The 24,013-nt window shown below is 43.2% G+C and overlaps 1 protein-coding gene across 1 annotated transcript in view; it reads left to right on the forward strand.

Moving 5' to 3' along the window:
- The window catches only part of LOC110966937 (E3 ubiquitin-protein ligase RNF123-like), a 67,495-nt gene extending 43,696 nt beyond the window's left edge, over positions 1-23,799 (forward strand). The window contains exons 24-36 of the mRNA XM_051947768.1: positions 2,162-2,307; positions 4,958-5,041; positions 5,452-5,559; positions 5,642-5,819; positions 8,743-8,817; positions 11,510-11,597; positions 11,699-11,786; positions 11,881-11,965; positions 16,245-16,384; positions 16,607-16,663; positions 17,470-17,601; positions 22,692-22,767; positions 23,711-23,799. Coding sequence (XP_051803728.1) covers positions 2,162-2,307; positions 4,958-5,041; positions 5,452-5,559; positions 5,642-5,819; positions 8,743-8,817; positions 11,510-11,597; positions 11,699-11,786; positions 11,881-11,965; positions 16,245-16,384; positions 16,607-16,663; positions 17,470-17,601; positions 22,692-22,767; positions 23,711-23,799 — 1,346 coding nt within the window. The remainder of the gene's footprint in view (positions 1-2,161; positions 2,308-4,957; positions 5,042-5,451; positions 5,560-5,641; positions 5,820-8,742; positions 8,818-11,509; positions 11,598-11,698; positions 11,787-11,880; positions 11,966-16,244; positions 16,385-16,606; positions 16,664-17,469; positions 17,602-22,691; positions 22,768-23,710) is intronic.
- Positions 23,800-24,013: the final 214 nt, after the last annotated feature.

Below are 24,013 nucleotides of genomic sequence, written 5' to 3' on the forward strand. Positions count from 1 at the left end.
AAAAAAAAGATTCCACAAAAAACGGCCATAATCCAACCTTTTACATCAGATGACACAAGCCAGTAAACTATTTTGTCCAAAACATGTCCTGAAGTCGGTATAAAATCCCCGAATCGGTCGTTTTCAAGGAAATGCACCTCCCGATGCCCGTCCAATATTCCCCGTATTTTTCGTAATTTTTTTAATTTAAAAATAGAATATTAGCGATTTTTTTGTACTGAAAACGGCTGGAAATGACTGAAGCTTAAAGGGTTAAAAGAACAAACAGAACCCAACATTTACAGGAACAAACAGAACCCAACATTTAAAAGAACAAACAGAACCCAGCATTTACAGGAACAATCAGAACCCAACATTTAAAAGAACAAACAGAACCCAACATTTAAAAGAACAAACAGAACCCAGCATTTACAGGAACAATCAGAACCCAACATTTAAAAGAACAATCAGAACCCAACATTTAAAAGAACAAACAGAACCCAACATTTACAGGAACAAACAGAACCCAGCATTTACAGGAACAATCAGAACCCAACATTTAAAAGAACAAACAGAACCCAACATTTAAAAGAACAAACAGAACCCAGCATTTACAGGAACAATCAGAACCCAACATTTAAAAGAACAATCAGAACCCAACATTTAAAAGAACAAACAGAACCCAACATTTACAGGAACAAACAGAACCCAGCATTTACAGGAACAATCAGAACCCAACATTTAAAAGAACAAACAGAACCCAACATTTACAGGAACAATCAGAACCCAACATTTAAAAGAACAAACAGAACCCAACATTTAAAAGAACAATCAGAACCCAACATTTAAAAGAACAATCAGAACCCAACATTTAAAAGAACAAACAGAACCCAACATTTAAAAGAACAAACAGAACCCAACATTTAAAAGAACAATCAGAACCCAACATTTAAAAGAACAAACAGAACCCAACATTTACAGGAACAATCAGAACCCAACATTTAACCCTTTAAGCTTCAGTGTACCGCCGGCGGTACACCTACTAATTTGCATAGGAATTTCAAGAATGTCCGACGGCCGCAAACCCGATTATACAAACACTATACACCGATGGAAAGCTTAGATTCTCATGAATCCGCCGGTATAAACCACTTTCAGATGTGATTACCACAGCGGGTGAGAAAAACACATTTGTCCGACAAAAACAAATATCCATCCATCCGTTCTCTATACACGGCTTCAACGCACACAGCGCGACTCACATTTCCGGGTTTATTATTACACACAAAAAAAAGATTCCACAAAAAACGGCCATAATCCAACCTTTTACATCAGATGACACAAGCCAGTAAACTATTTTGTCCAAAACATGTCCTGAAGTCGGTATAAAATCCCCGAATCGGTCGTTTTCAAGGAAATGCACCTCCCGATGCCCGTCCAATATTCCCCGTATTTTTCGTAATTTTTTTAATTTAAAAATAGAATATTAGCGATTTTTTTGTACTGAAAACGGCTGGAAATGACTGAAGCTTAAAGGGTTAAAAGAACAAACAGAACCCAACATTTACAGGAACAAACAGAACCCAACATTTAAAAGAACAAACAGAACCCAGCATTTACAGGAACAATCAGAACCCAACATTTAAAAGAACAAACAGAACCCAACATTTAAAAGAACAAACAGAACCCAGCATTTACAGGAACAATCAGAACCCAACATTTAAAAGAACAATCAGAACCCAACATTTAAAAGAACAAACAGAACCCAACATTTACAGGAACAAACAGAACCCAGCATTTACAGGAACAATCAGAACCCAACATTTAAAAGAACAAACAGAACCCAACATTTACAGGAACAATCAGAACCCAACATTTAAAAGAACAAACAGAACCCAACATTTAAAAGAACAAACAGAACCCAACATTTAAAAGAACAAACAGAACCCAGCATTTACAGGAACAATCAGAACCCAACATTTAAAAGAACAATCAGAACCCAACATTTAAAAGAACAAACAGAACCCAACATTTACAGGAACAAACAGAACCCAACACTAAAATGAACAAACTCCTTCACCATCAGCAGAACTTTCCTCATTTCCATTCAGTTGAGTAAACAGAACTCGATGCTCCTCACCTGCTGTTTCTCTCACACGTGTCTCCTCTGTCACACCTGAAGTTGAGGGTAGCCATGGCAACGACGGCCTGTTGCTGGGGCGACCGCTGGAGGAGCTGGACCAGGCGGTGGCCGACAAGTCGCTGCTGGAGATCGTGGACGGAATCGTGATGATGTACAACCTGAGCGTCCACCAGCAGCTGGGGAAGGTGAGCAGAAACACCATGAAGCTGGAGGAGAAGGTCCATAAAACCAAAAGACCATCACTGGAGGGTCTTTATAACCCATATTCAACCAGAGGCTCTGCAAAGACAACATATTTAACTGTTGGTTTGTGTAAATATTCACTTGTTTTGAATCTGATGTCTGCAACACAAAGCTGGACAGAACATACCTGTCTAGAACATTCCACAGGTGAGCAGATTAAAGAGGAGACTTCATGATTGGCTATGAAAGGAACCAAACCCCTGAAAGGCTCAATTCAGTTTAATTCTATTCAGTTTTATTTATATAGCACCAGTTACCATCATATTGTCTCCAGACGCTTTCCAGAACCCATATGAATCCCAGAGCAGCCCTATGGAGACAGTAGTTCAGGAGGAGTTCATCAGTTTGAACATTAAATATCTTCTTTGTTGAGTATTTGTTTGAATATAGGTTGGAAAAGATGAGCAAATGATTGTGTTCTGTTTTTATTTATATTGAGTGGAACTGAGGTTTGAAGCGTTTAATGAAGGTTCAGCTGCTGCTTCCATTCATGAATTCAGAACAAACCAACACATCTGAAATATCTGTTGCAAGCTCAGATCTGATTCATCTACAGATGATGAGTTCAGGCACTGTTGGAAGGTTCTTTCTGTTTTACAGTTTCCACAGTCTTTTTGTAGATGTTTTGAAGACATGGGGCCTCTGAAACCCAGCCGTTGGTTTTAATGCTGATGATGTGAACATGAAGGTTGAAGCTCCATGTTTTATTCATGAAGGACAGTCTGACCTTCATTTTTAGTCTGCAGGGAATAAACTGTTCTACACGTCTGTAATCCAGATCCACCAGCATCAGTCTGACCACTTCTAGCTTCATTTAACCCTCGTGTCGTCGTGCAGGTCAAATTGACTCGTTTCAAAGTTTGAAAATGGAGTTATTTTTTTCATTTCTTGCCAAATTTGGGGATTTTTTAAAAAAAATAAAACTTTTAAGGGAAACTTTTAATGAATTTTGGAGTTTTCTTCCTGAAGATTTTGCCAACTTTTTTAAATTTGGGGAATTTTTAAAAATTTTTGGGATTTTTTTCAGACAAGGGAACAATGCTTTTTTTGATACCCAGAAATGAGGACGACAGGAGGGTTAAGAATCTAAAAGGAAAAAATTGATCCGCTGAATTACTGAAAGAAAAGTGGAACTAGAACAGAGTTAAACTGGAGATAAATGGAGTAAGAACTAGTCAGAGTTCAGCTGCAAATCTCCACAGTTGAACACATGAAGGTTGAAGTGAAATTCACTGGATCACAGATGTCTGGACAGTAAAAGTTAAAGCAGCTGCTTTAAATACATATCCAAGGTTGTTTAAATCAATCCACTGGACTTTAAGAAAGTTCCTTGAAGACGTTTCACCTCTCATCCAAGAGGCTTCTTCAGTTCTGGTGGTGGTTGGTGTTGTCTCAGCTTTTAAACCTCTGTGAGGTGTGTCCAGGGCTATTATTCCAACGACCGATACCAAAACTCACCTGACTACTCAACGATGGTCGTTGTGAGTATCGGTGGGGGTCGTTGAAATGCAGAGATGTCACTGAGCCCTCTTGTGCTAATGGTGGTCATTAGCATGAGTCTGCTGAGTAGTTCTTTTGAGGAGTTTTGAAAGGACCCCCCCCCCCCCCGTTCAGAGATGGCTTCTCTACTTTGACATGGATGGCTTCTTTCACTCCTCTCTCAAACCATCTGTCCTCCCTGTCCAAAATCTGAACATTGGTGTCCTGAAACAAGTGTCGTCCTTCCTTGAGGTGAAGGATGACTGCTGAGTGCTGTCTTGAGGAACTGGCTCTCCTGTGTTGAGCCATGCACTTTAAATAAATGATGGATGTTTGAAAATGTCTAAATGGGAAGAAGTTCTGGATCTAAATCATCATCTGTGTTCCTCTGAATGAGACTGGTTTTCTGAATGAAATGCTGAGTAGAAGGACGCTAAAGACTGAGACCATTACCTGTTACTGAGGTACCATCTTCACTCATCTACACCCAGAAGATCGCCCCTTGCTGGCTGCTAGAGAGAAAGCAGTTTTAAGACTGAAGTGAACGATGTGTGATGAGATCCTGGTTGAATATTCCCATGTGTCTGGATGTTGTGATCATCTGCAGTAACTGAACATGCTTTCCTCTGGGATGTTTCCCCCTGGGGTGGTTTCTTCTGGGATGTTTACTTCTGTGATGTTTTCTTCTGTGATGTTTTCTTCTGGGGTGGTTTCTTCTGGGGTGGTTTCTTCTGGGATGGTTTCTTCTGGGGTGGTTTCTTCTGTTTGTTTCTTCTGGGATGGTTTCTCCTGCCAGTAATCGTCCGGTTGGAGCTGAAACACGAATCTTCTTCCCTCCAGTCGGCCTCTCTGTTCTTGCTGCTCCTTTTTCTAAGTTAAAACCCTCTCAGCTGAAAGTGTCCACAGCTTTTATGGCCTCTATGAACAGATGATTCACAGTCTGTGATCTGATGGAAACGGATCAGAAGCTACTGTTCACAGAAGGCTGCTTTCTTTCTGTTTAATGTTGTCTGAAGTGTTGCTGCTGCCAGAGTTTAACTCCTCCTGCTGGTTTGGCTAAAGGGTGCAGATAAAATGACCTAGAAAGGAGTAAACTTCTGTTTGTTTCCTCAGATGGTGGTGGTTTCAGACGACGTCCATGAATACGCCGTGGCTCTGAAGGACACGGAGGAGAAGATCGCTCGCTGTCCTGCCAGGGTGAGCTCCATCATACATTCAGACCTGGGTTAGGGTTAACCCATCAGGTCCTTCATGGTGAACAACAAGCCCTGTGTTTGGCTGAAGTTTCTGTGGTAGTCACTGTAGAATCACTGGTCCAGATAGAACAGCTGAATGTAGAATCACTGCTTGTGTCTTAATTAACTCCAGTGAAGTGTTCAAAGTGAAACTGGTTCTGGTTCCTGTCACCTGGTGATTATTTGATCAGCTGACTGGGTGTTTGCTGTCAGAGATCTTTAGTTCAGGTTTGAGGTGGTGGGATTGTGTCTGATGGTCCTGAAGCTGAACTGGAAATGAATGGAAATACAGAGAAGAGTTCAGATCAAACAGTAAATAAATATGAAATAAATAAAATACTAATAAAATAAATCTTTGGAACTGTTTTCCAGAGGGCCGATATCCTGGAGGAGCTCCAGAAGAGCCAGAAGGTTTTTGCAGAGAAGCTGAACCACCTGAGCAGAAGACTGGCCTGGATCAACGCCACCATCTACTCCAAGGTGAGCGCCGCTCCGGTTCTGTTGGTCTGGACCGTTGGTTCTACTAGGTACTGATAAGTTCCTCCTCTTTGTGGTCCTGCAGGAGAAGATGCTGGACGTCTACTGGCTACTGTGTGTCTGCATCAGGACCATTGAACACGCCGACAACACCGGCTCTTTGTTCGCCTTCGCTCCAGAGTTCTACCTCAATGTGGCCATGAACGCTTACAGCGCCCTGAAGAACTACTTCAGCCCCGCCAACAGCATGGAGGAGCTCCCAGGTAGAGCACCTAGGTAGAACGCCCAGGTAGAACGCCCAGGTAGAACGCCCAGGTAGAACGCCCAGGTAGAACGCCCAGGTAGAACGCCCAGGTAGAACGCCCAGGTTGAGCACCTAGGTCAGGGGTCGGCTCTTTCAGCCCTCTGTTGTGGCTCCCTGTAACTTTGGAAAATAAATCATCAGCAGGCTATTTAATTAAAATTTCTTTTATTTTAGATTGTTAATTTTTAAAATTTAATTCTAAATTTGAAGATTATGGTGATCTTGTAACATCAAAATAAAACGTCTTAATTTTTGTCTGTCAGAATATGCGTCCCAGCCGTCGATCTCCGACACTCACCGGCCTGCATGTATTCATTTGAAGTCCTTTTGATCTTCGGATCCCAGTGTTTGCTCTGCATTCATTCAGCAGCGGCGGGCCACCATTCCTACATCCTAGCCGTCGCTCCTTCAAATTTCTTTCTTTTTCTTATTGTCGCAAATACTCCACTGCCACACGCCTCTGCCTTCACAGCAGAGTCCTGCACTGTGTGCGGTACTCGTGAGTACTAAGGTAAACTATGGATAATTGTCTTGCTCAGTATCTACTCTTTGATAGGTTAATACGACGTTACTTGTGAGAGCACGGCTCGATGTGACGTCCAGCATCCAGGCAGCAGGTCAGAGAGTCAGAGGAGTGTCGTCTTGGAAAATAGGGCAGCGACTTACCGGAGAAAAGTTATTAGCTTAAGATAACAGCAGGACCTGACTCTGTCTCCCCCTCCACCCTGAAACACTGCTGATCAACTGTCTCCAGTCTTCACTGACATCTTTAACGAATCACTGGAGACATGCCACGTTCCAACCTGTTTCAAGACCTCCACCATCATCCCTGTTCCAAAGAAGCCAAGACCCACTGGACTTAATGATTACAGACCTGTCGCTCTGACCTCTGTGGTGATGAAGTCTTTTGAGTGCCTTGTGCTTCCTCACCTAAAAGCCATCACAGACCCTCTTCTGGACCCCCTGCAGTTCGCCTACAGAGCCAACAGGTCTGTAGATGACGCCGTCAACCTGGCTCTCCACTTCATTCTGCGGCACCTGGACTCAGCAGGAACCTACGCCAGGATCCTGTTTGTAGATTTCAGTTCTGCTTTTAACACGGTCATCCCTGCCCTGCTCCAGGACAAGCTCCTCCAGTTGAATGTGCCTGCCTCCACCTGCAGATGGATCACAGACTTTCTGTCTGACAGGAAGCAGCATGTGAAGCTGGGGAAGCAAGTCTCTGAGACCAGGACCATCAGCACTGGCTCCCCCCAAGGCTGTGTTCTTTCCCCACTGCTGTTCTCCCTGTACACCAACAGCTGCACCTCCAGGCACCAGCCCGTCAAACTCCTGAAGTTTGCTGATGACACCACCCTCATCAGACTCATCTCTGATGGGGATGAGTCTGTTTACAGACGGGAGGTAGACAACCTGGTGACCTGGTGCAGCAGGAACAACCTGGAGCTCAACGCCCAGAAGACAGTGGAGATGGTGGTGGACTTCAGGAGGAACACAGCCCCCCCCCTGCTCCCATCAAGCTCTCTGACTCCACAGTGCTCACCGTGGAGTCTTTCTGCTTTTTGGGATCCATCATCTCCCAGGACCTGAAGTGGGAGATGAACACACCTCCATAACCAAGAAGGCACAGCAGAGGATGTACTTCCTGAGGCAGCTGAAGAAGTTCAACCTGCCAAAGACTATGATGGTGCACTTCTACACGGCCATCATAGAGTCCATCCTCTCCTCCTCCATCACCGTCTGGTACCCTGCAGCCACCGCTCAGGACAAGAGCAGACTGCAGCGCATCATCTGCTCTGCTGAGAAGGTGATCGGATGTAACCTGCCATCCCTCCAGGATCTCTACACCTCTAGGACTTCAAGGCGTGCAGCCAAGATCTTGGCCGACCCCTCTCACCCTGGACACAAACTTTTTGAACTCCTCCCCTCAGGCAGGAGGCTGCGGTCCATCAGGACTAAAACCTCTCGCCACAAGAACAGCTTCTTCCCCTCTGCTGCATCGCTGATAAACACTGTGTCACTGCAAATCAGCTCTGTTGACTACATTAACTACTACTGTGTAGTAACTGTATATACCTTGTCTTTACTTACTATTTTATTGTTTACTTACTATTTTATTGTATTGTACCTGCACCAAGAGCATCAGAGGAAATTCCCTGTAAGTGTAAAAACCTACTTGGCAATAGAACAAATTCTGATTCTTATAACTCATAATAGATTTTACAAGTTAAATAGACATTCACAAAATATTGATTTCCAGCTAACATTACGTAACATATGAGGTCCAGGAGCAAAAATGACATTAACCAAGTAAGATAAATATTAGTGGAAGGACACAATTAAAAAAATTTATATATCTAATTAGAGGCTTTATAATTAATTAATCACAACTGATTAAGAAGGGCATAGAGGTAAAAAAGTGATATATGCAGTGTTGTCTTCATTTTAAATGCCAAAAGGATTTTGCGGCTCCCGGTGTTTTCTTTTCTGTGGGACACGGGTCGAAATGGCTCTTTGAGTGTTAAAGGTTGCCGACCCCTGGTCTAGGTAGAACACCTAGGTAGAGCATCCAGGTAAACTACTGGTAACCTGGTAAACCATGCTGTAACTAGCTGCTGGTGAAGGTTCTGGGTGGAACATCAGCTGATGAACTTGTGTTCCAGATGCTGAAATAAGTTCCATGCAGCTGGTTGCTGTGCAGATGTTTGGACTGTTGGTCTGCTGCCGTCCCTCTGTTCATGCAGTTTGCTGCTGCAGCCCTGCAGCCCTGCAGCCCTGCAGCCCTGCAGCCTTGCCGCAGCAGCAGTGTCTCTGGTGTTCCAGTGAACAGTCGGCTGCTCATCATGCTGTCCGAATGACTTCCGTGTTTGTTTCCTCCTCAGGATACGAGGAAACCCTGACTCAGCTGGCTGCCATCCTGGCTAAGCATTTCGCTGACCCTCGCATCGTTGGAACAGGTAAAACACACACACGTGCACACAGGCACACGTACACGCACACACACAGGCTTTTGTGATGTCAGAAAATGAGATCCAGATGAATCATTTCAGAACGTTCTCCACCTTCAGAACCCGAACAGCTCAACTTCAACACAAACTCTCTAGTCTCTTTCTCCTTCAGAGGAGTCATAGAGTCTTGGTGGCCTCCCTCTCTAGTCTCTCAGGTCTTCAGGACGTCCTGCTCTCGTCAGATGTATTCATGTTCCATCTTCCTTCCATCTCTTCATGATGGATTTTACTGGACTCCAGGAGATCTTCAGGACTTTTAAATGTTCTTATATCGTCCTGACTGATGCTCGTCAACAACCTTTCCTCAGAGTTTCTTGGTTCTTTACTCTTCATGGTGTAGTTCTATCCAGGAGTTCTGATCCAGCAGAGACTGGACCTTCCAGATCCAGGAGTCTTTATCGTCCAATCACTGACCTCAGATCATCCATTACTGACTTCTAGAACCTGCTGAGTTCCATCAGAGTCTTTAAAGAGGCTGAATCCTGATGCACTCTTTATTTCACAGTTTGTATTTTTAATTCATTGATTTTTTTAGAAATCTGCTGACACTTTTTTTGTCTGTCTCATTTCTTAGTTTTTTTCCTCATCTTTGTGTTTGTGAGTTTTTCTACTGAACTCTGTTTTTACTTTGTAACATTTACCAGCTTCAGGGACAGATCCAGTCGTTTATCTGCAGTTAGCTTTCATGTAAACCAGCATCTGAGGATTGGATCAGTCAGGCTCAGGATTGTTTTCTGGCGGTTCCATCTGGTTTCATCCAGTTCCCTGTGGTTCTGTAGGTTGTGTGATGTTCTTGTCAGTGTAGAATATTGTGTTGCTGTTTCTTTACTGCTTTTAGTTTTAGTAGAAGTTGTGGCTCCATTTCTATTTTATTCTGCTGCACATTTCTGACTGAAGGTGGAACTAAACATCCAGACCGAGTGTCTGCAGTGTTCCTGTTGTCCAGATTTATGGTGCCACAATTGTGTCAAAAGTCACGCGTGCATAACTCTCTCTCTCTCTCGTGCGAAACACGTACCCCGCCCGCGCGTAGCAATGTGTCCACGTGCAAAAGACACTCTGCGCACGCGAGGAGCCTCGTGGAGCTCTGATCTACGCGCGGGGAGAAGACTTTTGACCCTTTGTGGGCGGATACCAGTGCTCACCACAACCTCCCTATGATTGGCTGTCTGCGACAGCAAGAACTCACCCCCCCATGTGGGATGCCACTGTATACAAGAGAGGAAATGACACAGTCGGCTGGAGCCCCTTTGATGCTGCTGCCGCTGTTCTGCTGTGCACCGAACACACACAGAACCGAGCCCGGATCTCCAACTGCCGGTCAGCGAGTGTCTCCACGTATTTCTGGCTCTAAACGGGGGGGCTGTCAGCCTTTAGTACAGCGATTAGACATTAGCTAGCTCCATTGCTAACGGCAGTTACCCAGGTGGACTGACCGGAATCGGCCCAGAAGCCCAGCATGTCTACTCCAGTGATTCTGACAGGGAGTTTAAGAGTGATTCTATAATTAGGGGTACATTTCATATCATCCAGCAAGTGAAAAAATCAGTGTGCTTTTTGGCTTAATATTCTATTTGTTTCCATAGTATACCCCTGGATTGTGCAAAATCCATTAATTGGCAAGCTTAAACTCCAATGATTTTTTAAATATTCAAAGTTAAATTTACACCTGGTTCATTATTTTGTCAACTGTGTTACGGACAAAAGTTTTCATAGAAGACATGAATGAAGTACTACGCATTTTATAAAACAATTGTTTGCAAATTCTTGTGTCTGTTCATCCAGGGTTTGGCTGTTTTTTGTCTAACTGCTTTTAAAATAAGATTTTTGAGCTGGGAATTGATATTCTGTGGGATACGATCATCAAGGGAAAAAATTGCCAAAAATGTCTACTGTGTTACCCAACAAGTGTAACACAGTAGACAGGGAATGACGCCATGTGGACTGTTACAGTTGAATGGTAACACAGTTACCAGCGCGTAACACGTACCCCGCGCGCGACTTTTGACACAATTATGGCATCATACAGATGTTCCCTTAGTGTTAGAATGCAGCAGTAACTTGGTATTGTTGAAGATGAACTCTGTGCTGCTGTTTGGTTTTAGGGGTCAGACTGAATGTGGAGTTTGTGTTTCAGCTGGAGACTGTTTGTTGTTTATTGTGTTTGTTGTTATTTATCTGCACAGACTCGTGTGTTTGTGTTTTTCTGGAACACTCAGCTGTTTTCTTCAGTGAAATTCTGTTTGTGGTGATGAAGTTCTGATTGATGAAGTCTTTAAAGTGAGCATGAGAGTGATGAACAGATTAGAACCCAACAGCTGCTGAGAACCTCAACGATAGATCTGATCAAAGAACTTCTTTTCAAAGAGCTTCTGAGTTTACTGGTTTTTAGGAACCAAAACTTCAGACAGAATGCCTCTCTGTAGCTGATATTAGAGCGTTTTTCTGTCCTACGGTCCCTGAATGCCTCTCTGTGGCTGATATTAGAGCGTTTTTCTGTCCTACGGTCCCTGAATGCCTCTCTGTAGCTGATATTAGAGCGTTTTTCTGTCCTACGGTCCCTGAATGCCTCTCTGTGGCTGATATTAGAGCGTTTTTCTGTCCTACGGTCCCTGAATGCCTCTCTGTCCTCTGCCCTCAGATATCAAAGACTCTCTGATGCAGGCTCTGGCCAGCTACGTCTGTTACCCACAATCCCTCAGGGCCGTGGAGAGGATCCCTGAGGAGCAGTGAGTGTTTCAGTCCCAAGTTCACAGGGTTTAAGGTCACTGCTTTAAGGTGGACTGTCTGATTTAAGGTGGACTGACTAAACATGTTTTTGGGATTGCAGGCGAGTGGCCATGATGAGGAACCTGCTGGCTCCATATGAACAGAGACCCTGGGCTCAGACCAACTGGATCCTGGTCCGACTGTGGAGGGTGAGGACACACACACAAACAGACAAACTGTGTGTTACTGTTGTTGTGTTACTGTGTGTTACAGGCTGAACGTTGTGAGTCCTCTTTGTTTCAGGGTTGTGGTTTCGGCTACAGATACACTCGACTGCCTCACCTGCTGAAAACCAAACCTGAAGACGCAAACCTGCCCAGCCTGCAGAGTGAGTCTGTGTGTTACTGCGTGTGTGTTACAGTGTGTTTTGTGTTTCCTCTCTCAGTGTGTGTGTGTTACAGTCTGTGTTACAGTGTGTTTTGTGTTTCCTCCCTCTGTGTGTGTGTGTGTTGTGAGTCCTACTGTGTCAGGTTGTGTGTCTGTCTCCTGGTTCAGGTCTTTGGTTTCCATAAATAAACGGAGGCTGTCATTGACTGACTGCAGTTTATTTTTACTGCTGCTGCTGATTTTCGGCTTTTATCGGGACACAAAGTGCATCAGTAAAGTTGTGTGATGCGTTTGTCCAGATTTTAGAAAAACGAACATTTTATTTTAGGAAACAAAGCAGAGATGAAGATGAAAATGTAAAATACACACACGAACACATTTCCTCCTGATGTTTTCATTCAATAATGAGGTCACATATCAGGAGATTTAGTGCCTGCAGTTTGTTCAGTTCACGTTTATATTATAACATATAAAAATACAACTGCAGTCATGAAGCGAAGACAGAATGTTTAACGTAAAACACAACGCAGTTCAGCAGGAACAGCAGATGAAATGACAGAAATCACTGTTATCAACAGCTAACCAGCTGCTCATTCGCCCAAACTGTTTAACAAGATCAAACTAATGAAGGTCTCAGGATTATCTGCTGCTGTGTTGGACTCTGGTCGGTGTTGGACTCTGGTGGGTGTTGGATCTTGGTTCCAACCTCCACCTGTGGTCCTCAACTCTAGTTAATGGTCCAAAGAATCAGACACATGCAGCTGAAATTAATTTCCTCCGTAGGTTTTCCGGACCTAGCCTTACAGAAGGTGAGAAACTCAAAATAGAGACTTTGCTGCTTTAAAGGATCAGTGGTAGTGAGGTGGCTCAACATCTTGTTAGGATCCTTCTTCCTTTGGAGATTAGGGAGGGGACCAGGAAATGTCTGCAAGGATCCCAGATCTCATATTTCCAACTGGCTGCAGTGCGGAGTATTGCATTGTCTGAACAGATTCCAAAGAACATTTTGATTTCTTTGTGCAGTCACTTATTAGCACCAATCATTTCTAGCGCACTATAGAAACTACTGATAAAAACCTTTTTTGGCCACATGGATCATGGCTGACAACAGCTGACATAAAAGAGTGATCGCCAACACTTCCTGAAGGAACAGCTGGTCGGTCGATGCTACGAAGCTCATCCAGAACGTCCCTTCAGGGGTTCCCTTTCTGTCAGCATGTTTGTGTTTCTGTCCTGCATGATGACTGTGTGCTTCCATTTGCATGCTGTTCAGGAGATCTGTCCATTGCTAGTTTCCAAAGTAAGTTTTTCATTTCACCTTTCCCACTTTGTGTTCTGCTGTTGCTCTTCTGGTTTATTTTTACTCTTTGCTTCCCCTTCACTGTGGATGACATTCAGTCCAACCTTCATACCAGTAAATGATCTCAGGGCGAATTCCGTTCACTTTCAACACATCAGTCACTGATCTGTGTTTCAGATGTTTTCATGTTGGAGGTACAGCTCTTAACCCTCAGAACTCCTCTCATTTCTAAGTCCTGCAACTGTGAGGAACCACAACGTCATGAAGAAGCAGAGAGAACTGACTTCTGTCTCTCTGACTCCGAATGACGGAAATCACCAAAAGAAACATATATTTGATTATATATTTCACTCAAATTTTAAAACAAACCTGGCATCATCATGTCCAACATGTCTTCTCGTGTCCACAGATGTTATCAACACTGGAACACGTTTTGTCCACTTTATGCAGATATTTAGCTGATTATATTTTAATTATTTTCCATCTTGGTCTCCTCCCTGGTCTGTGGAAACACTGCCTGCAGTTCACCTGAAAACGGTCCATTCACTGCTGGACACTGTTTTACTTTTAGATAATTTTAATACAGTGTCTAGAATACAGTGAGAGATGATGATGATTATAAACTCAATTTGGTTTATTTAGACAGAACAGCTTGTCATAAAGACCATCTGATAGTTTAGGATAATTCTTTGTTTTTACAGTTTTATGTTTAATCCTGTAGAGACCAGAGGAGGCGTCACACACACTACAGTTAAAGCAGAGAGCATTGTGGGAGTTTAGCAGCAATGGGCACCATGACAAAGACTAATGAGGAGATTAATGACCTCCAACCAGCACTCATGTTAAAGATGAACTGGAATCTACTAGAACAAGGTTCCTGCATCACAGTACCAGATGGAGCAGAACAAACCAGGAGTCTGTGGACTGAAACATCAGACAGAACTAATGTCCATGCCGATCAATGACTTATCGGTCGATCATTTACTAATTAATAACACTGCTTTCATGAAGAATGGTATTTTCAGTTCAACTCTTTGAATATATACAGGGTGACCCAAAAGTTTGGAAACAAATGAAAAGTCTATAATCCAAATAATATAATGTTATTTCAATAAATCAGTACCACAGATATATTCAGAAGAGTATCAGATTAGTGTAAAACAAACATATTTCCACATGTTCATGTTTGTTTCTTCTACAAAGACGTGAACGTTTCCACCACCTGGTTACACTGGTATCTTCTGGAATGTATCTTCATTCATGCTTATGAAGGTTCCTCAAACTGGACAGTAAATGTTGCCTCATAGTACTTTTGGATGTTTAAAAAATAAAAACTGTCAGATACTTTACCATCAAGAGTTTTAAATCTGACACTGATGGCCTGCATTTAGAAGTTCTGCTCCAGCAAACCTGGACCTTATGCTTCTATTCATTTTCTTCAGAGTTATTGCACTCGGCAAATACTATGCTTTTAAGTTATTATGCTATAACAAAAATGGGTAAAATAAGTGAATTCATGCACCCCCAACTGAAATAGACACTGCAGTTAAACTTTGTTTCCAAACTTTTGGGTCACCCTGTATCTTCATGCTTCTCCTGTACAACCGTGATGCAATAGACAGAAAGAACCAGGCTTCTATTGGATCGGACTGGACCAGAACAGAGTAATGTGGACTGACTGTTCATCCTCCAAACCCTTACTGCCTCCTCATCCTCTTCAGTCTCACCCTGATCACACCTTTAAATCTAGCTCTGATCACACCTTTAAATCTAGCCCCGATCACACCTTTAAATCTAGCCCCGATCACACCTTTAAATCTAGCCCTGATCACACCTTTAAATCTAGCCCTGATCACACCTTTAAATCTAGCTCTGATCACACCTTTAAATCTAGCCCTGATCACACCTTTAAATCTAGCTCTGATCACACCTTTAAATCTAGCCCCGATCACACCTTTAAATCTAGCCCCGATCACACCTTTAAATCTAGCCCCGATCACACCTTTAAATCTAGCTCTGATCACACCTTTAAATCTAGCCCTGATCACACCTTTAAATCTAGCTCTGATCACACCTTTAAATCTAGCTCTGATCACACCTTTAAATCCAGCCCTGATCACACCTTTAAATCTAGCTCTGATCACACCTTTAAATCTAGCTCTGATCACACCTTTAAATCTAGCTCTGATCACACCTTTAAATCTAGCCCCGATCACACCTTTAAATCCAGCCCTGATCACACCTTTAAATCTAGCTCTGATCACACCTTTAAATCTAGCTCTGATCACACCTTTAAATCTAGCCCCGATCACACCTTTAAATCTAGCCCTGATCACACCTTTAAATCTAGCTCTGATCACACCTTTAAATCTAGCCCTGATCACACCTTTAAATCTAGCCCTGATCACACCTTTAAATCTAGCCCTGATCACACCTTTAAATCTAGCCCTGATCACACCTTTAAATCTAGCTCTGATCACACCTTTAAATCTAGCCCTGATCACACCTTTAAATCTAGCCCCGATCACACCTTTAAATCTAGCCCCGATCACACCTTTAAATCTAGCCCCGATCACACCTTTAAATCTAGCCCCGATCACACCTTTAAATCTAGCCCCGATCACACCTTTAAATCTAGCCCCGATCACACCTTTAAATCTAGCTCTGATCACACCTTTAAATCTAGCCCCGATCACACCTTTAAATCTAGCCCCGATCACACCTTTAAATCTAGCCCCGATCACACCTTTAAATCTAGCCCTATCCTATGCCTAACACCAGCAGCAGTGTTCCATGATAAACTGGACCTCCTGCTTTGCTCTGCTGCATGTTCTCTCTGCAGTCAACAAGATTTTTTTTTTAGGTTCCCTCCATCGTGGTTCCTCACAACCACCTTCCAGTGTTCTGACCGATCACCATCTCAAACAGTTTTAGGAAGTCTGGACTCCTACTGACCTGTTCTATCTTCTGATTGGTTCAGAGCCCTGTCCGTCACTGCTGCTGCAGAGGCACATGGCTGAGCTGCTGAGCCTGGACAAGGACATGGCTGCCTCATTCCTCAACAGCGTCCTGAACCAGCTCAACTGGGCCTTCTCCGAGTTCATCGGCATGATCCAGGAGGTGATCGTTAGTTCTTGAGCTGAAAAAATGGACCAGTGAAGATGTTTAGACGCTAAACGTTAGCAATTAGCGTGAGCTGCTAATGTAATGTTTCAAGAAGTGCTTTTGCTGTGTCTCAGGAAGTAAAATATAAATGAATAAATCATCGGTCAGACGAACTGGAATCACTATTTTAGGTAATTATTAATGTAACTCTTTGTTTGGTCATGTTCTTCCTCTCAGATCCAGCAGGCGGCAGAACGTCCAGAGAGGAACTTCGTAGACACTCGTCAGCTCAAGGTAGAAACACATTTAACCAGTCTGCCAGTCTATGCCAGTCTATAACCAATCTACAACTAGTCTATAACAGGTCTAACCAGTTTGACCAGTCTATACCAGCCTATAGATAGATAGATAGATAGATTAAACCTTTATTAATCTCACAGCTGGAAAATTTACAGTGTAAATATGTAAATTACAAATTTACATAAGTTTAACCAGCTTCTTCATTTTCCCAAACAAGGTTGCTGTGACTTTGTAGTCTGGTTTAGTCTGATGTAGCTTCTTGACACCTCCACCTGTGGATCTATTACCCCAGTACCTCCACCTGTGGATCTATTACCCCAGTACCTCCACCTGTGGATCTATTACCCCAGTACCTCCACCTGTGGATCTATTACCCCAGTACCTCCACCTGTGGATCTGTTACCCCAGTACCTCCACCTGTGGATCTGTTACCCCAGTACCTCCACCTGTGGATCTGTTACCCCAGTACCTCCACCTGTGGATCTGTTACCCCAGTACCTCCACCTGTGGATCTATTACCCCAGTACCTCCACCTGTCGATCTATTACCCCAGTACCTCCACCTGTCGATCTATTACCCCACTACCTCCACCTGTCGATCTATTACCCCGACACCATGTCAGTGCACTGTCCAGTTCACCTGAATACACCTCTGTGGGGCAAAGGGGCAGGGGCAGTTGAAGTTGACTCCGCCTCCAGCAACTCTGATATTAGGTGTCATTTTGGTAGTTTTACGTCTCTATGAAAGGATGTGTTATCTGGCAGGTGAACCTGCTGCTCTCCTGTCCTTCTCTTGTCCAGGTGTGCGCGACCTGCTTCGACCTGTCCGTCAGCCTGCTGCGGGTTCTGGAGATGACCGTCACTCTGGTACCAGAGATCTTTCTGGACTGGTCCCGTCCTTCTGCAGAGCTGCTACTGCGACGACTCGCTCAGGTAAACAAAGGTTATTTAAGGTAGCAGTTCTAATATTTAAGGCAGCAGTTCTAATACACTGCTCAAAAAAATTAAAGGAACACTTTTTAATCTAAGTATTTCATCAAATCAGTGAAACATGTGGGATACTGATCTGGTCAGTAAGTAACTGAGGAGGTTTTTAGTCAGTTTCAGCTGCTTTGGTGTTCATAAAATTAACAACAGATGCACTAGAGGGGTAACAATGAGACACCCCCCAAAACAGGAATGAGTTTACAGGTGAAGGCCACTGATGTTTTTTCCTTCTTAATGTTTTCTGACTGTTTTTCACTAGTTTTGCATTTGGCTAGGGTCAGAGTCACTTCTGGTAGCATGAGGCGATACCTGGACCCTACAGAGGTTCCACAGACAGTCCAACTCCTCCAGGATGAAACATCAATGTGTGCCATCACCAGAAGGTTTGCTGTGTCTCCCAGCACATTCTCAAGAGCATGGAGGAGATTCCAGGAGACAGACAGTTAGTCTGGGAGAGCTGGACAGGACTGTAGAAGGTCCTCAACCCATCAGCAGGACAGGTATCTGCTCCTTTGTGTAAGGAGGACCAGGATGAGCACTGCAACAGCTCTACAAAATGACCTCCAGCAGACCACTGGTGTGAATGTCTCTGACCAAACAATCAGAAAGAGATGAGAGTGGTCTGAGGGCCCAGCGTCCTCTAGTGCCCGCTGTGCTCGTTGACCGGCACCGTGGAGCTCGGCTGGCATTTGCCATAGAACACAGGAATCTGCAGGTCCACCACTGGTGCCCTGTGCTTTTCACAGATGAGAGCAGGTTCACCCTGAGCACATGTGACAGGCATGAAAGGGTCTGGAGAAGCCGTGGAGAACGTTATGCTGCCTGTAACATTGTTCAGTGTGACCGGTTTGGTGGTGGGTCAGTGATGGTGTGGGGAGGCATATCCATGGAGGGACGCACAGACCTCTACAGGCTGGACAATGGCATTCTGACTGCCTTTAGGTATCAGGATGAAATCCTTTGACCCATTGTCAGACCCTACATTGGTGCAGTGGTCCTGGATTCCTTCTGGTCCACGACAATGCCCAGTCTTATGCGGTAAGGGAAGTCATGCAGTTCCTGGAGGATGAAGGAACTGATACCATTAGCTGGCCCCCACGCTCACCTGACCTGAATCCAATAGAACACCTTTGGAACATTATGTTTTGTTCCATCAGACACCATCAGGTTGCTCCTCAGACTGTCCAGGAGCTCAGTGATGCCCTGGTCCAGTTCTGGGAGGAGATACCCCAGGACACCATCCATCGTCTCATTCAGAGCTTGTCCTGACATCGTCAGTCTGCATACAAGCACATGGAGGCCGTACAAACTACTGAATACCATTCTGAGCTGCTGCCAAGGAATTTCAGAAAGATGGACCAGCCTGCTACATCAGTTTTTCACTTGGATTTTGGGGTGTCTTGAATTTAGCCCTCCTGGGGGGTTGATCATTTTCATTCCATCAAACAATGTGGGACTTTTCATTTCTAACACATTATCCAGTCCATATCAATGTAAATATCCAGTTTGTTTTTCCCCATAGTGAAATGCGATGTGTTTCCAAAGTGTTCCTTAAATTTTTTTGAACAGTGTATTTAAGGTAGAAGTTCTAATATTTAAGGTAGAAGTTCTAATATTTAAGGAAGCAGTTCTCGTACTTAAGGTAGCAGTTTTAGTAATTAAGGTACAAGTTCTAATATTTAAGGTATCAGTTTTAGTATTTATGGGAGAAGTTTTAGTTTTATGGTAGCAGCTCGAGTATTTATGGTAGAAGTCCTATTATTTAAGGTAGCAGTTTTAGTTTTTATGGTAGCAGTTCTAGCGTTTATGGTTGCAGTTCTAGGAGAAAAGGAGACATGTTGATTTACATATCTCGTGTTTTTTTTTTTTTGGTATATTTCGGTGATCTATCTATACATTCAGAACCAACACCTTCCTTCCTGATAAACAGGATCATTATTATTGAGCTGATAGAACCTTCATGCTGTTGAGCTGCTCATTTGATCAGAGATCTGACTGACAGTAGATGTAGATCTCCACCACCTCCACCACAGAGCTGTGCAGCAGTCTGTATGTAGACTCACCTGCCACTTTATTAGGAACACCTGTTCAGTTGGTTATCTAAATGGCCAATCACACGGCAGCAGATCAGCTCATTTATTCACGTAGGCGTGTTGAAGACAACCTGCTTAAGTTCAGACTAAGCATCAGAATGGAGAAGGATGAGGATTTAAGACTTTGAATGCGGCATGGTTGTTGGAGTATTTCACAAACTGCTGATCTACTGAGAATTCCTCCAACAACCATCTCCAGGGTTTCCAGAGAAAAAGAGGAAACATCTGGAGAGCAGCTGGTAGATGTGAAGGTCAGAGGAGAATGGACAGACTGATTGGAGATGATAGGACACCAGGAACTCAAAGAACCACTGGTTCCAACCAAGGAATGCAGAATACCGTCTCTGAAGGACAATAACCTTGAAGGACATGTTCTACAGTGGCAGAAGACCTCACTGGGTTCCTGTCAGCTAAGAACAGGAAACTGAGACTACAATTCACACAGACTCACCAACACTGGACAACAGAAGATGGAAAAATGTTTCCTGGTCTGACAAGTCTCCATTTCAATTCAATTCAATTAAGATAGAGAAGGGCTCAGTGCATCCAGAGAGGTCTCCCAGCAGCCTCAGCCTATAGCGCAGAACTAGGGGCAGAACTAAGGGACGTCCAAGAGCAAGACTCCAGCTGACCCCCTCAGGATCACCCAGTCAGCCCTAACTGTAAGATCTGTCAAAAAAGAAGGTTTTAAGCCTGGTCTTAAAAATAGAGAGGGTGTCTGCCTCTCAAACCAAACTGGGAGCAGGTTCCACAGGAGAGGAGCTGATAACTGAAGGCTCTGCCTCCCATTCTACTTTTAGAAACTCTAGGAACAACAAATAAGCCTGCAGTTTGAGAGCGAAGAGTTCTACTAGGATAATATGGTACTATCAGGTCTTTAAGATATTAAGTGGGTGGCATGGCTCAGTGGGTAGAGTGGCCGTCTTGCAACCGGAAGGTTGCCGGTTCGATCCTCGGCCCGTCGTGCTCATGTCGAGGTGTCCCTGAGCAAGACACCTAACCCCTAATTGCTCCTGATGGGTCGTGGTTAGAGCCTTGCATGGAAGCTTCCGCCATCAGTGTGTGAATGTGTGACTGTGACGTATCATGTAAAGCGCTTTGGGTACCTTGCAGGTATAGTAAAGCGCTATATAAATACAGACCATTTACCATATGATGGAGATCGGTTATTAAGAGCTTTATATGTCAGAAGAAGGATTTTAAATTCTATTCTGGATTTAACAGAAAGCCAATGAAGAGAAACCAGTTTAGGAGAAATATGATCTCTCTTTAACTCCCATCAGTACTCTGGCCGCAACGTTTTAGATCAACTGAAGATGTTTCAGAGAACTATTGGGACAACCTGATTATAAGGAATTACAATAGTCAAGCCTGGAAGTAACAAAAGCATGAACTAGCTGCAACATTCAGGTGGTCAGAATAAACACTATAAAGTATGGATCCATCCTGCCTAGTGTCAACGGTTCAGACTGCTGCTGGTGGTGTAATGGTCCCTGGGATATCTTCTTAGTACCAACTGATCATGGTTTAATCTCCACAGCCTACCTGAGTATTGTTGCTGACCATCTCCATCCCATAATGACCACAGTGGACCATCTTCTGATACAATTTCCAGCAGGATAATGCTCCACGTCACAAAGCACAGATCATCTCAAACCGGTTTCTTGAACATGACAATGAGTTCTCTGTACTCCAACAGCCTCCACAGTCACCAGATCTCCATCCAGTAGAATAGGAATAAAATGATGTTCTACCTGAAGAACCTTCAGTTTATTAGTGTTCCTTATAGTACACTGACTGACTCACATCCTACAAACAGAAGCTTTAGAGCTGAAAAATTTAAGGTGTTTTTCTGTGAATTTTCCTCAGAATAATTTTAAATTAAAGATTTATTACAGATAAATGAGATTTTACAGATTACTTCTTCATTTATTGTTTTAGTGTAAACTGGATAGAACTGATATCAATACTCAGATTACTTCTGTATAGAACAGGTTTCACTGATTAATTATCAATATTTACAATCAATGATTCTAGACCAGGGGTCGGCAACCTTTAACACTCAAAGAGCCATTTCGACCCGTTTCCCACAGAAAAGAAAACACTGGGAGCCGCAAAATCCTTTTGGCATTTAAAATGAAGACAACACTGCATATATAGCTTTTTTACCTCTATGCCCTTGTTAATCAGCCTCTAATTAGATAGATTCATTTTTTTAATTGTGTCCTTCCACTAATATTTATCTTACTTGGTTAATGTCATTTTTGCTCCTGGACCTCATATGTTACGTAATGTTAGCTGGAAATCAATATTTTGCGAATGTCTATTTAACTTGTAAAATCTATTTATCTTAAGCTAATAACTTTTCTCCGGTAAGTCGCTGCCCTATTTTTCCAAGACGACACTCCTCTGACTCTCTGACCTGCTGCCTGGACATCGAGCCGTATTCTTGTGAGTAACGTGTATTACCCTATCATGAGTACTTTTGACTCAAAGACGTGTCTTTCTTGGAGTGGAGCTTTAATATACAGGCTTGCCATTCTTGAGTACAAAACGATGTGAAACTACAGGCGTTGCTTCTCCAGGAGTAAAACAAAAAAGGCATGAAACGTGTGGGAATCGGAGCTCCGTGTTGTCTCTCTGCATCAGCTTTGCACTCTCATGTCACAGGCACAGCACATCCTGTGGAGTGACACATCAAAATAAGAGCGGTAATTTCACAATAAAACTCTCTATATTAAAATGCATTGAAACGCGCCTGAAAGGCAGAACAATTTATTTTCCAAAGTGACAGGGAGCCACAACAGAGGGCTGAAAGAGCCGCGGGTTGCCGACCCCTGTTCTAGTCAATCAGTTGTCAATAACAAATAATTATAATCGATAATTGTAATGAATAATCAGTTTTTTAATCAATAATTCTAATCAATAATGTTATTGTTGCAGCTGCTGAATCAGGTGTTGAATCGAGTCACAGCCGAGAAAAACCTGTTTGACCGAGTCGTCAACCTGCGACTGCCAGGTACACAACTACTACACAATTACTACACACAACAACTACACAACTACTACACACAACTACGACACAGCTACTACTCAACTACTATGCAACTACTACACTACTACACAACTTCTACACATAACTACTACACAATTACTACACTACTACACACTACTACTACAAAACTACACAACTACTACACACAACTACACAATTACTACACACAACAACTACACAACTACTACACACAACTACGACACAGCTACTACTCAACTACTATGCAACTACTACACTACTACACAACTACTACACATAACTACTACACAATTACTACACTACTACACACTACTACTACACAACTACTACACACAACTACACAACTACTACACACAACTACGCAACTACTACACACAACTGTACACACACCTACTACACAACTGTACACACAACTACACAACTACTACACAACTGTACACAGCTACTACACAACGACACACGACTTACACGCAACTACACATAACTACACAACTACACGGAACTACACACTACCTCTACACAACCACTACACAAATCCACACAACAACATGCTTCCAGTTGTTATAGGGTAACAACTGAACCTTTACCCTGTGAACCCATTTGTGTTTCTAATGAAGGTCTTTAATAGAACTCTAGATGTTCTTCATTGTTAATGTAACCCTGGTTAAAAATAAGAGTTCAGTTCTGGAGAACCTGACCTTTATTAACCTTTATATATTAAATGTATTAGATGTCAGAATGGATCCTTCCTGTTTCTACCACGTTCTGTTATTAATGGTTTCTACCACGTTCTCTTATTGGGGTTAGGGTTAGATCACATTCCACGTGTTTCTGCTGATCAAATGTTGCTCCGTCTTTAAATCTGGTTCCATCAGAACGTCTTCCTGGACTGGATTCAGGTCCGGTTTGATCTTCTGTTCTTCTGCAGGTCTGGAGAGCGTCGACCACTACCCCATCCTGGTGGCCGTCACCGGAATCCTTGTCCGGATCCTGGTGGATGGAGACCGGCAGGGGTGAGTCCTTGTGACTGATTACACTGGTTAGACTGGCTCCCAATGGTTAGACCAGTTCTCACCGGTTAGACTGGTTGTTACCGGTTAGAATAGAATAGATTAGAATGTGCTTTATTGTCATTATACATGTATTATGAGATTGGAGAACTTCTATTCAGTGCAAAGAAATCTTAAAGATGGTGCAAACAGTCTGTTCACAGACAAACAGTATAAATGAC

This window comes from Acanthochromis polyacanthus, chromosome 5 (assembly GCF_021347895.1).
Source record: "Acanthochromis polyacanthus isolate Apoly-LR-REF ecotype Palm Island chromosome 5, KAUST_Apoly_ChrSc, whole genome shotgun sequence".
NCBI classification, from domain to species: Eukaryota; Metazoa; Chordata; class Actinopteri; family Pomacentridae; genus Acanthochromis; species Acanthochromis polyacanthus.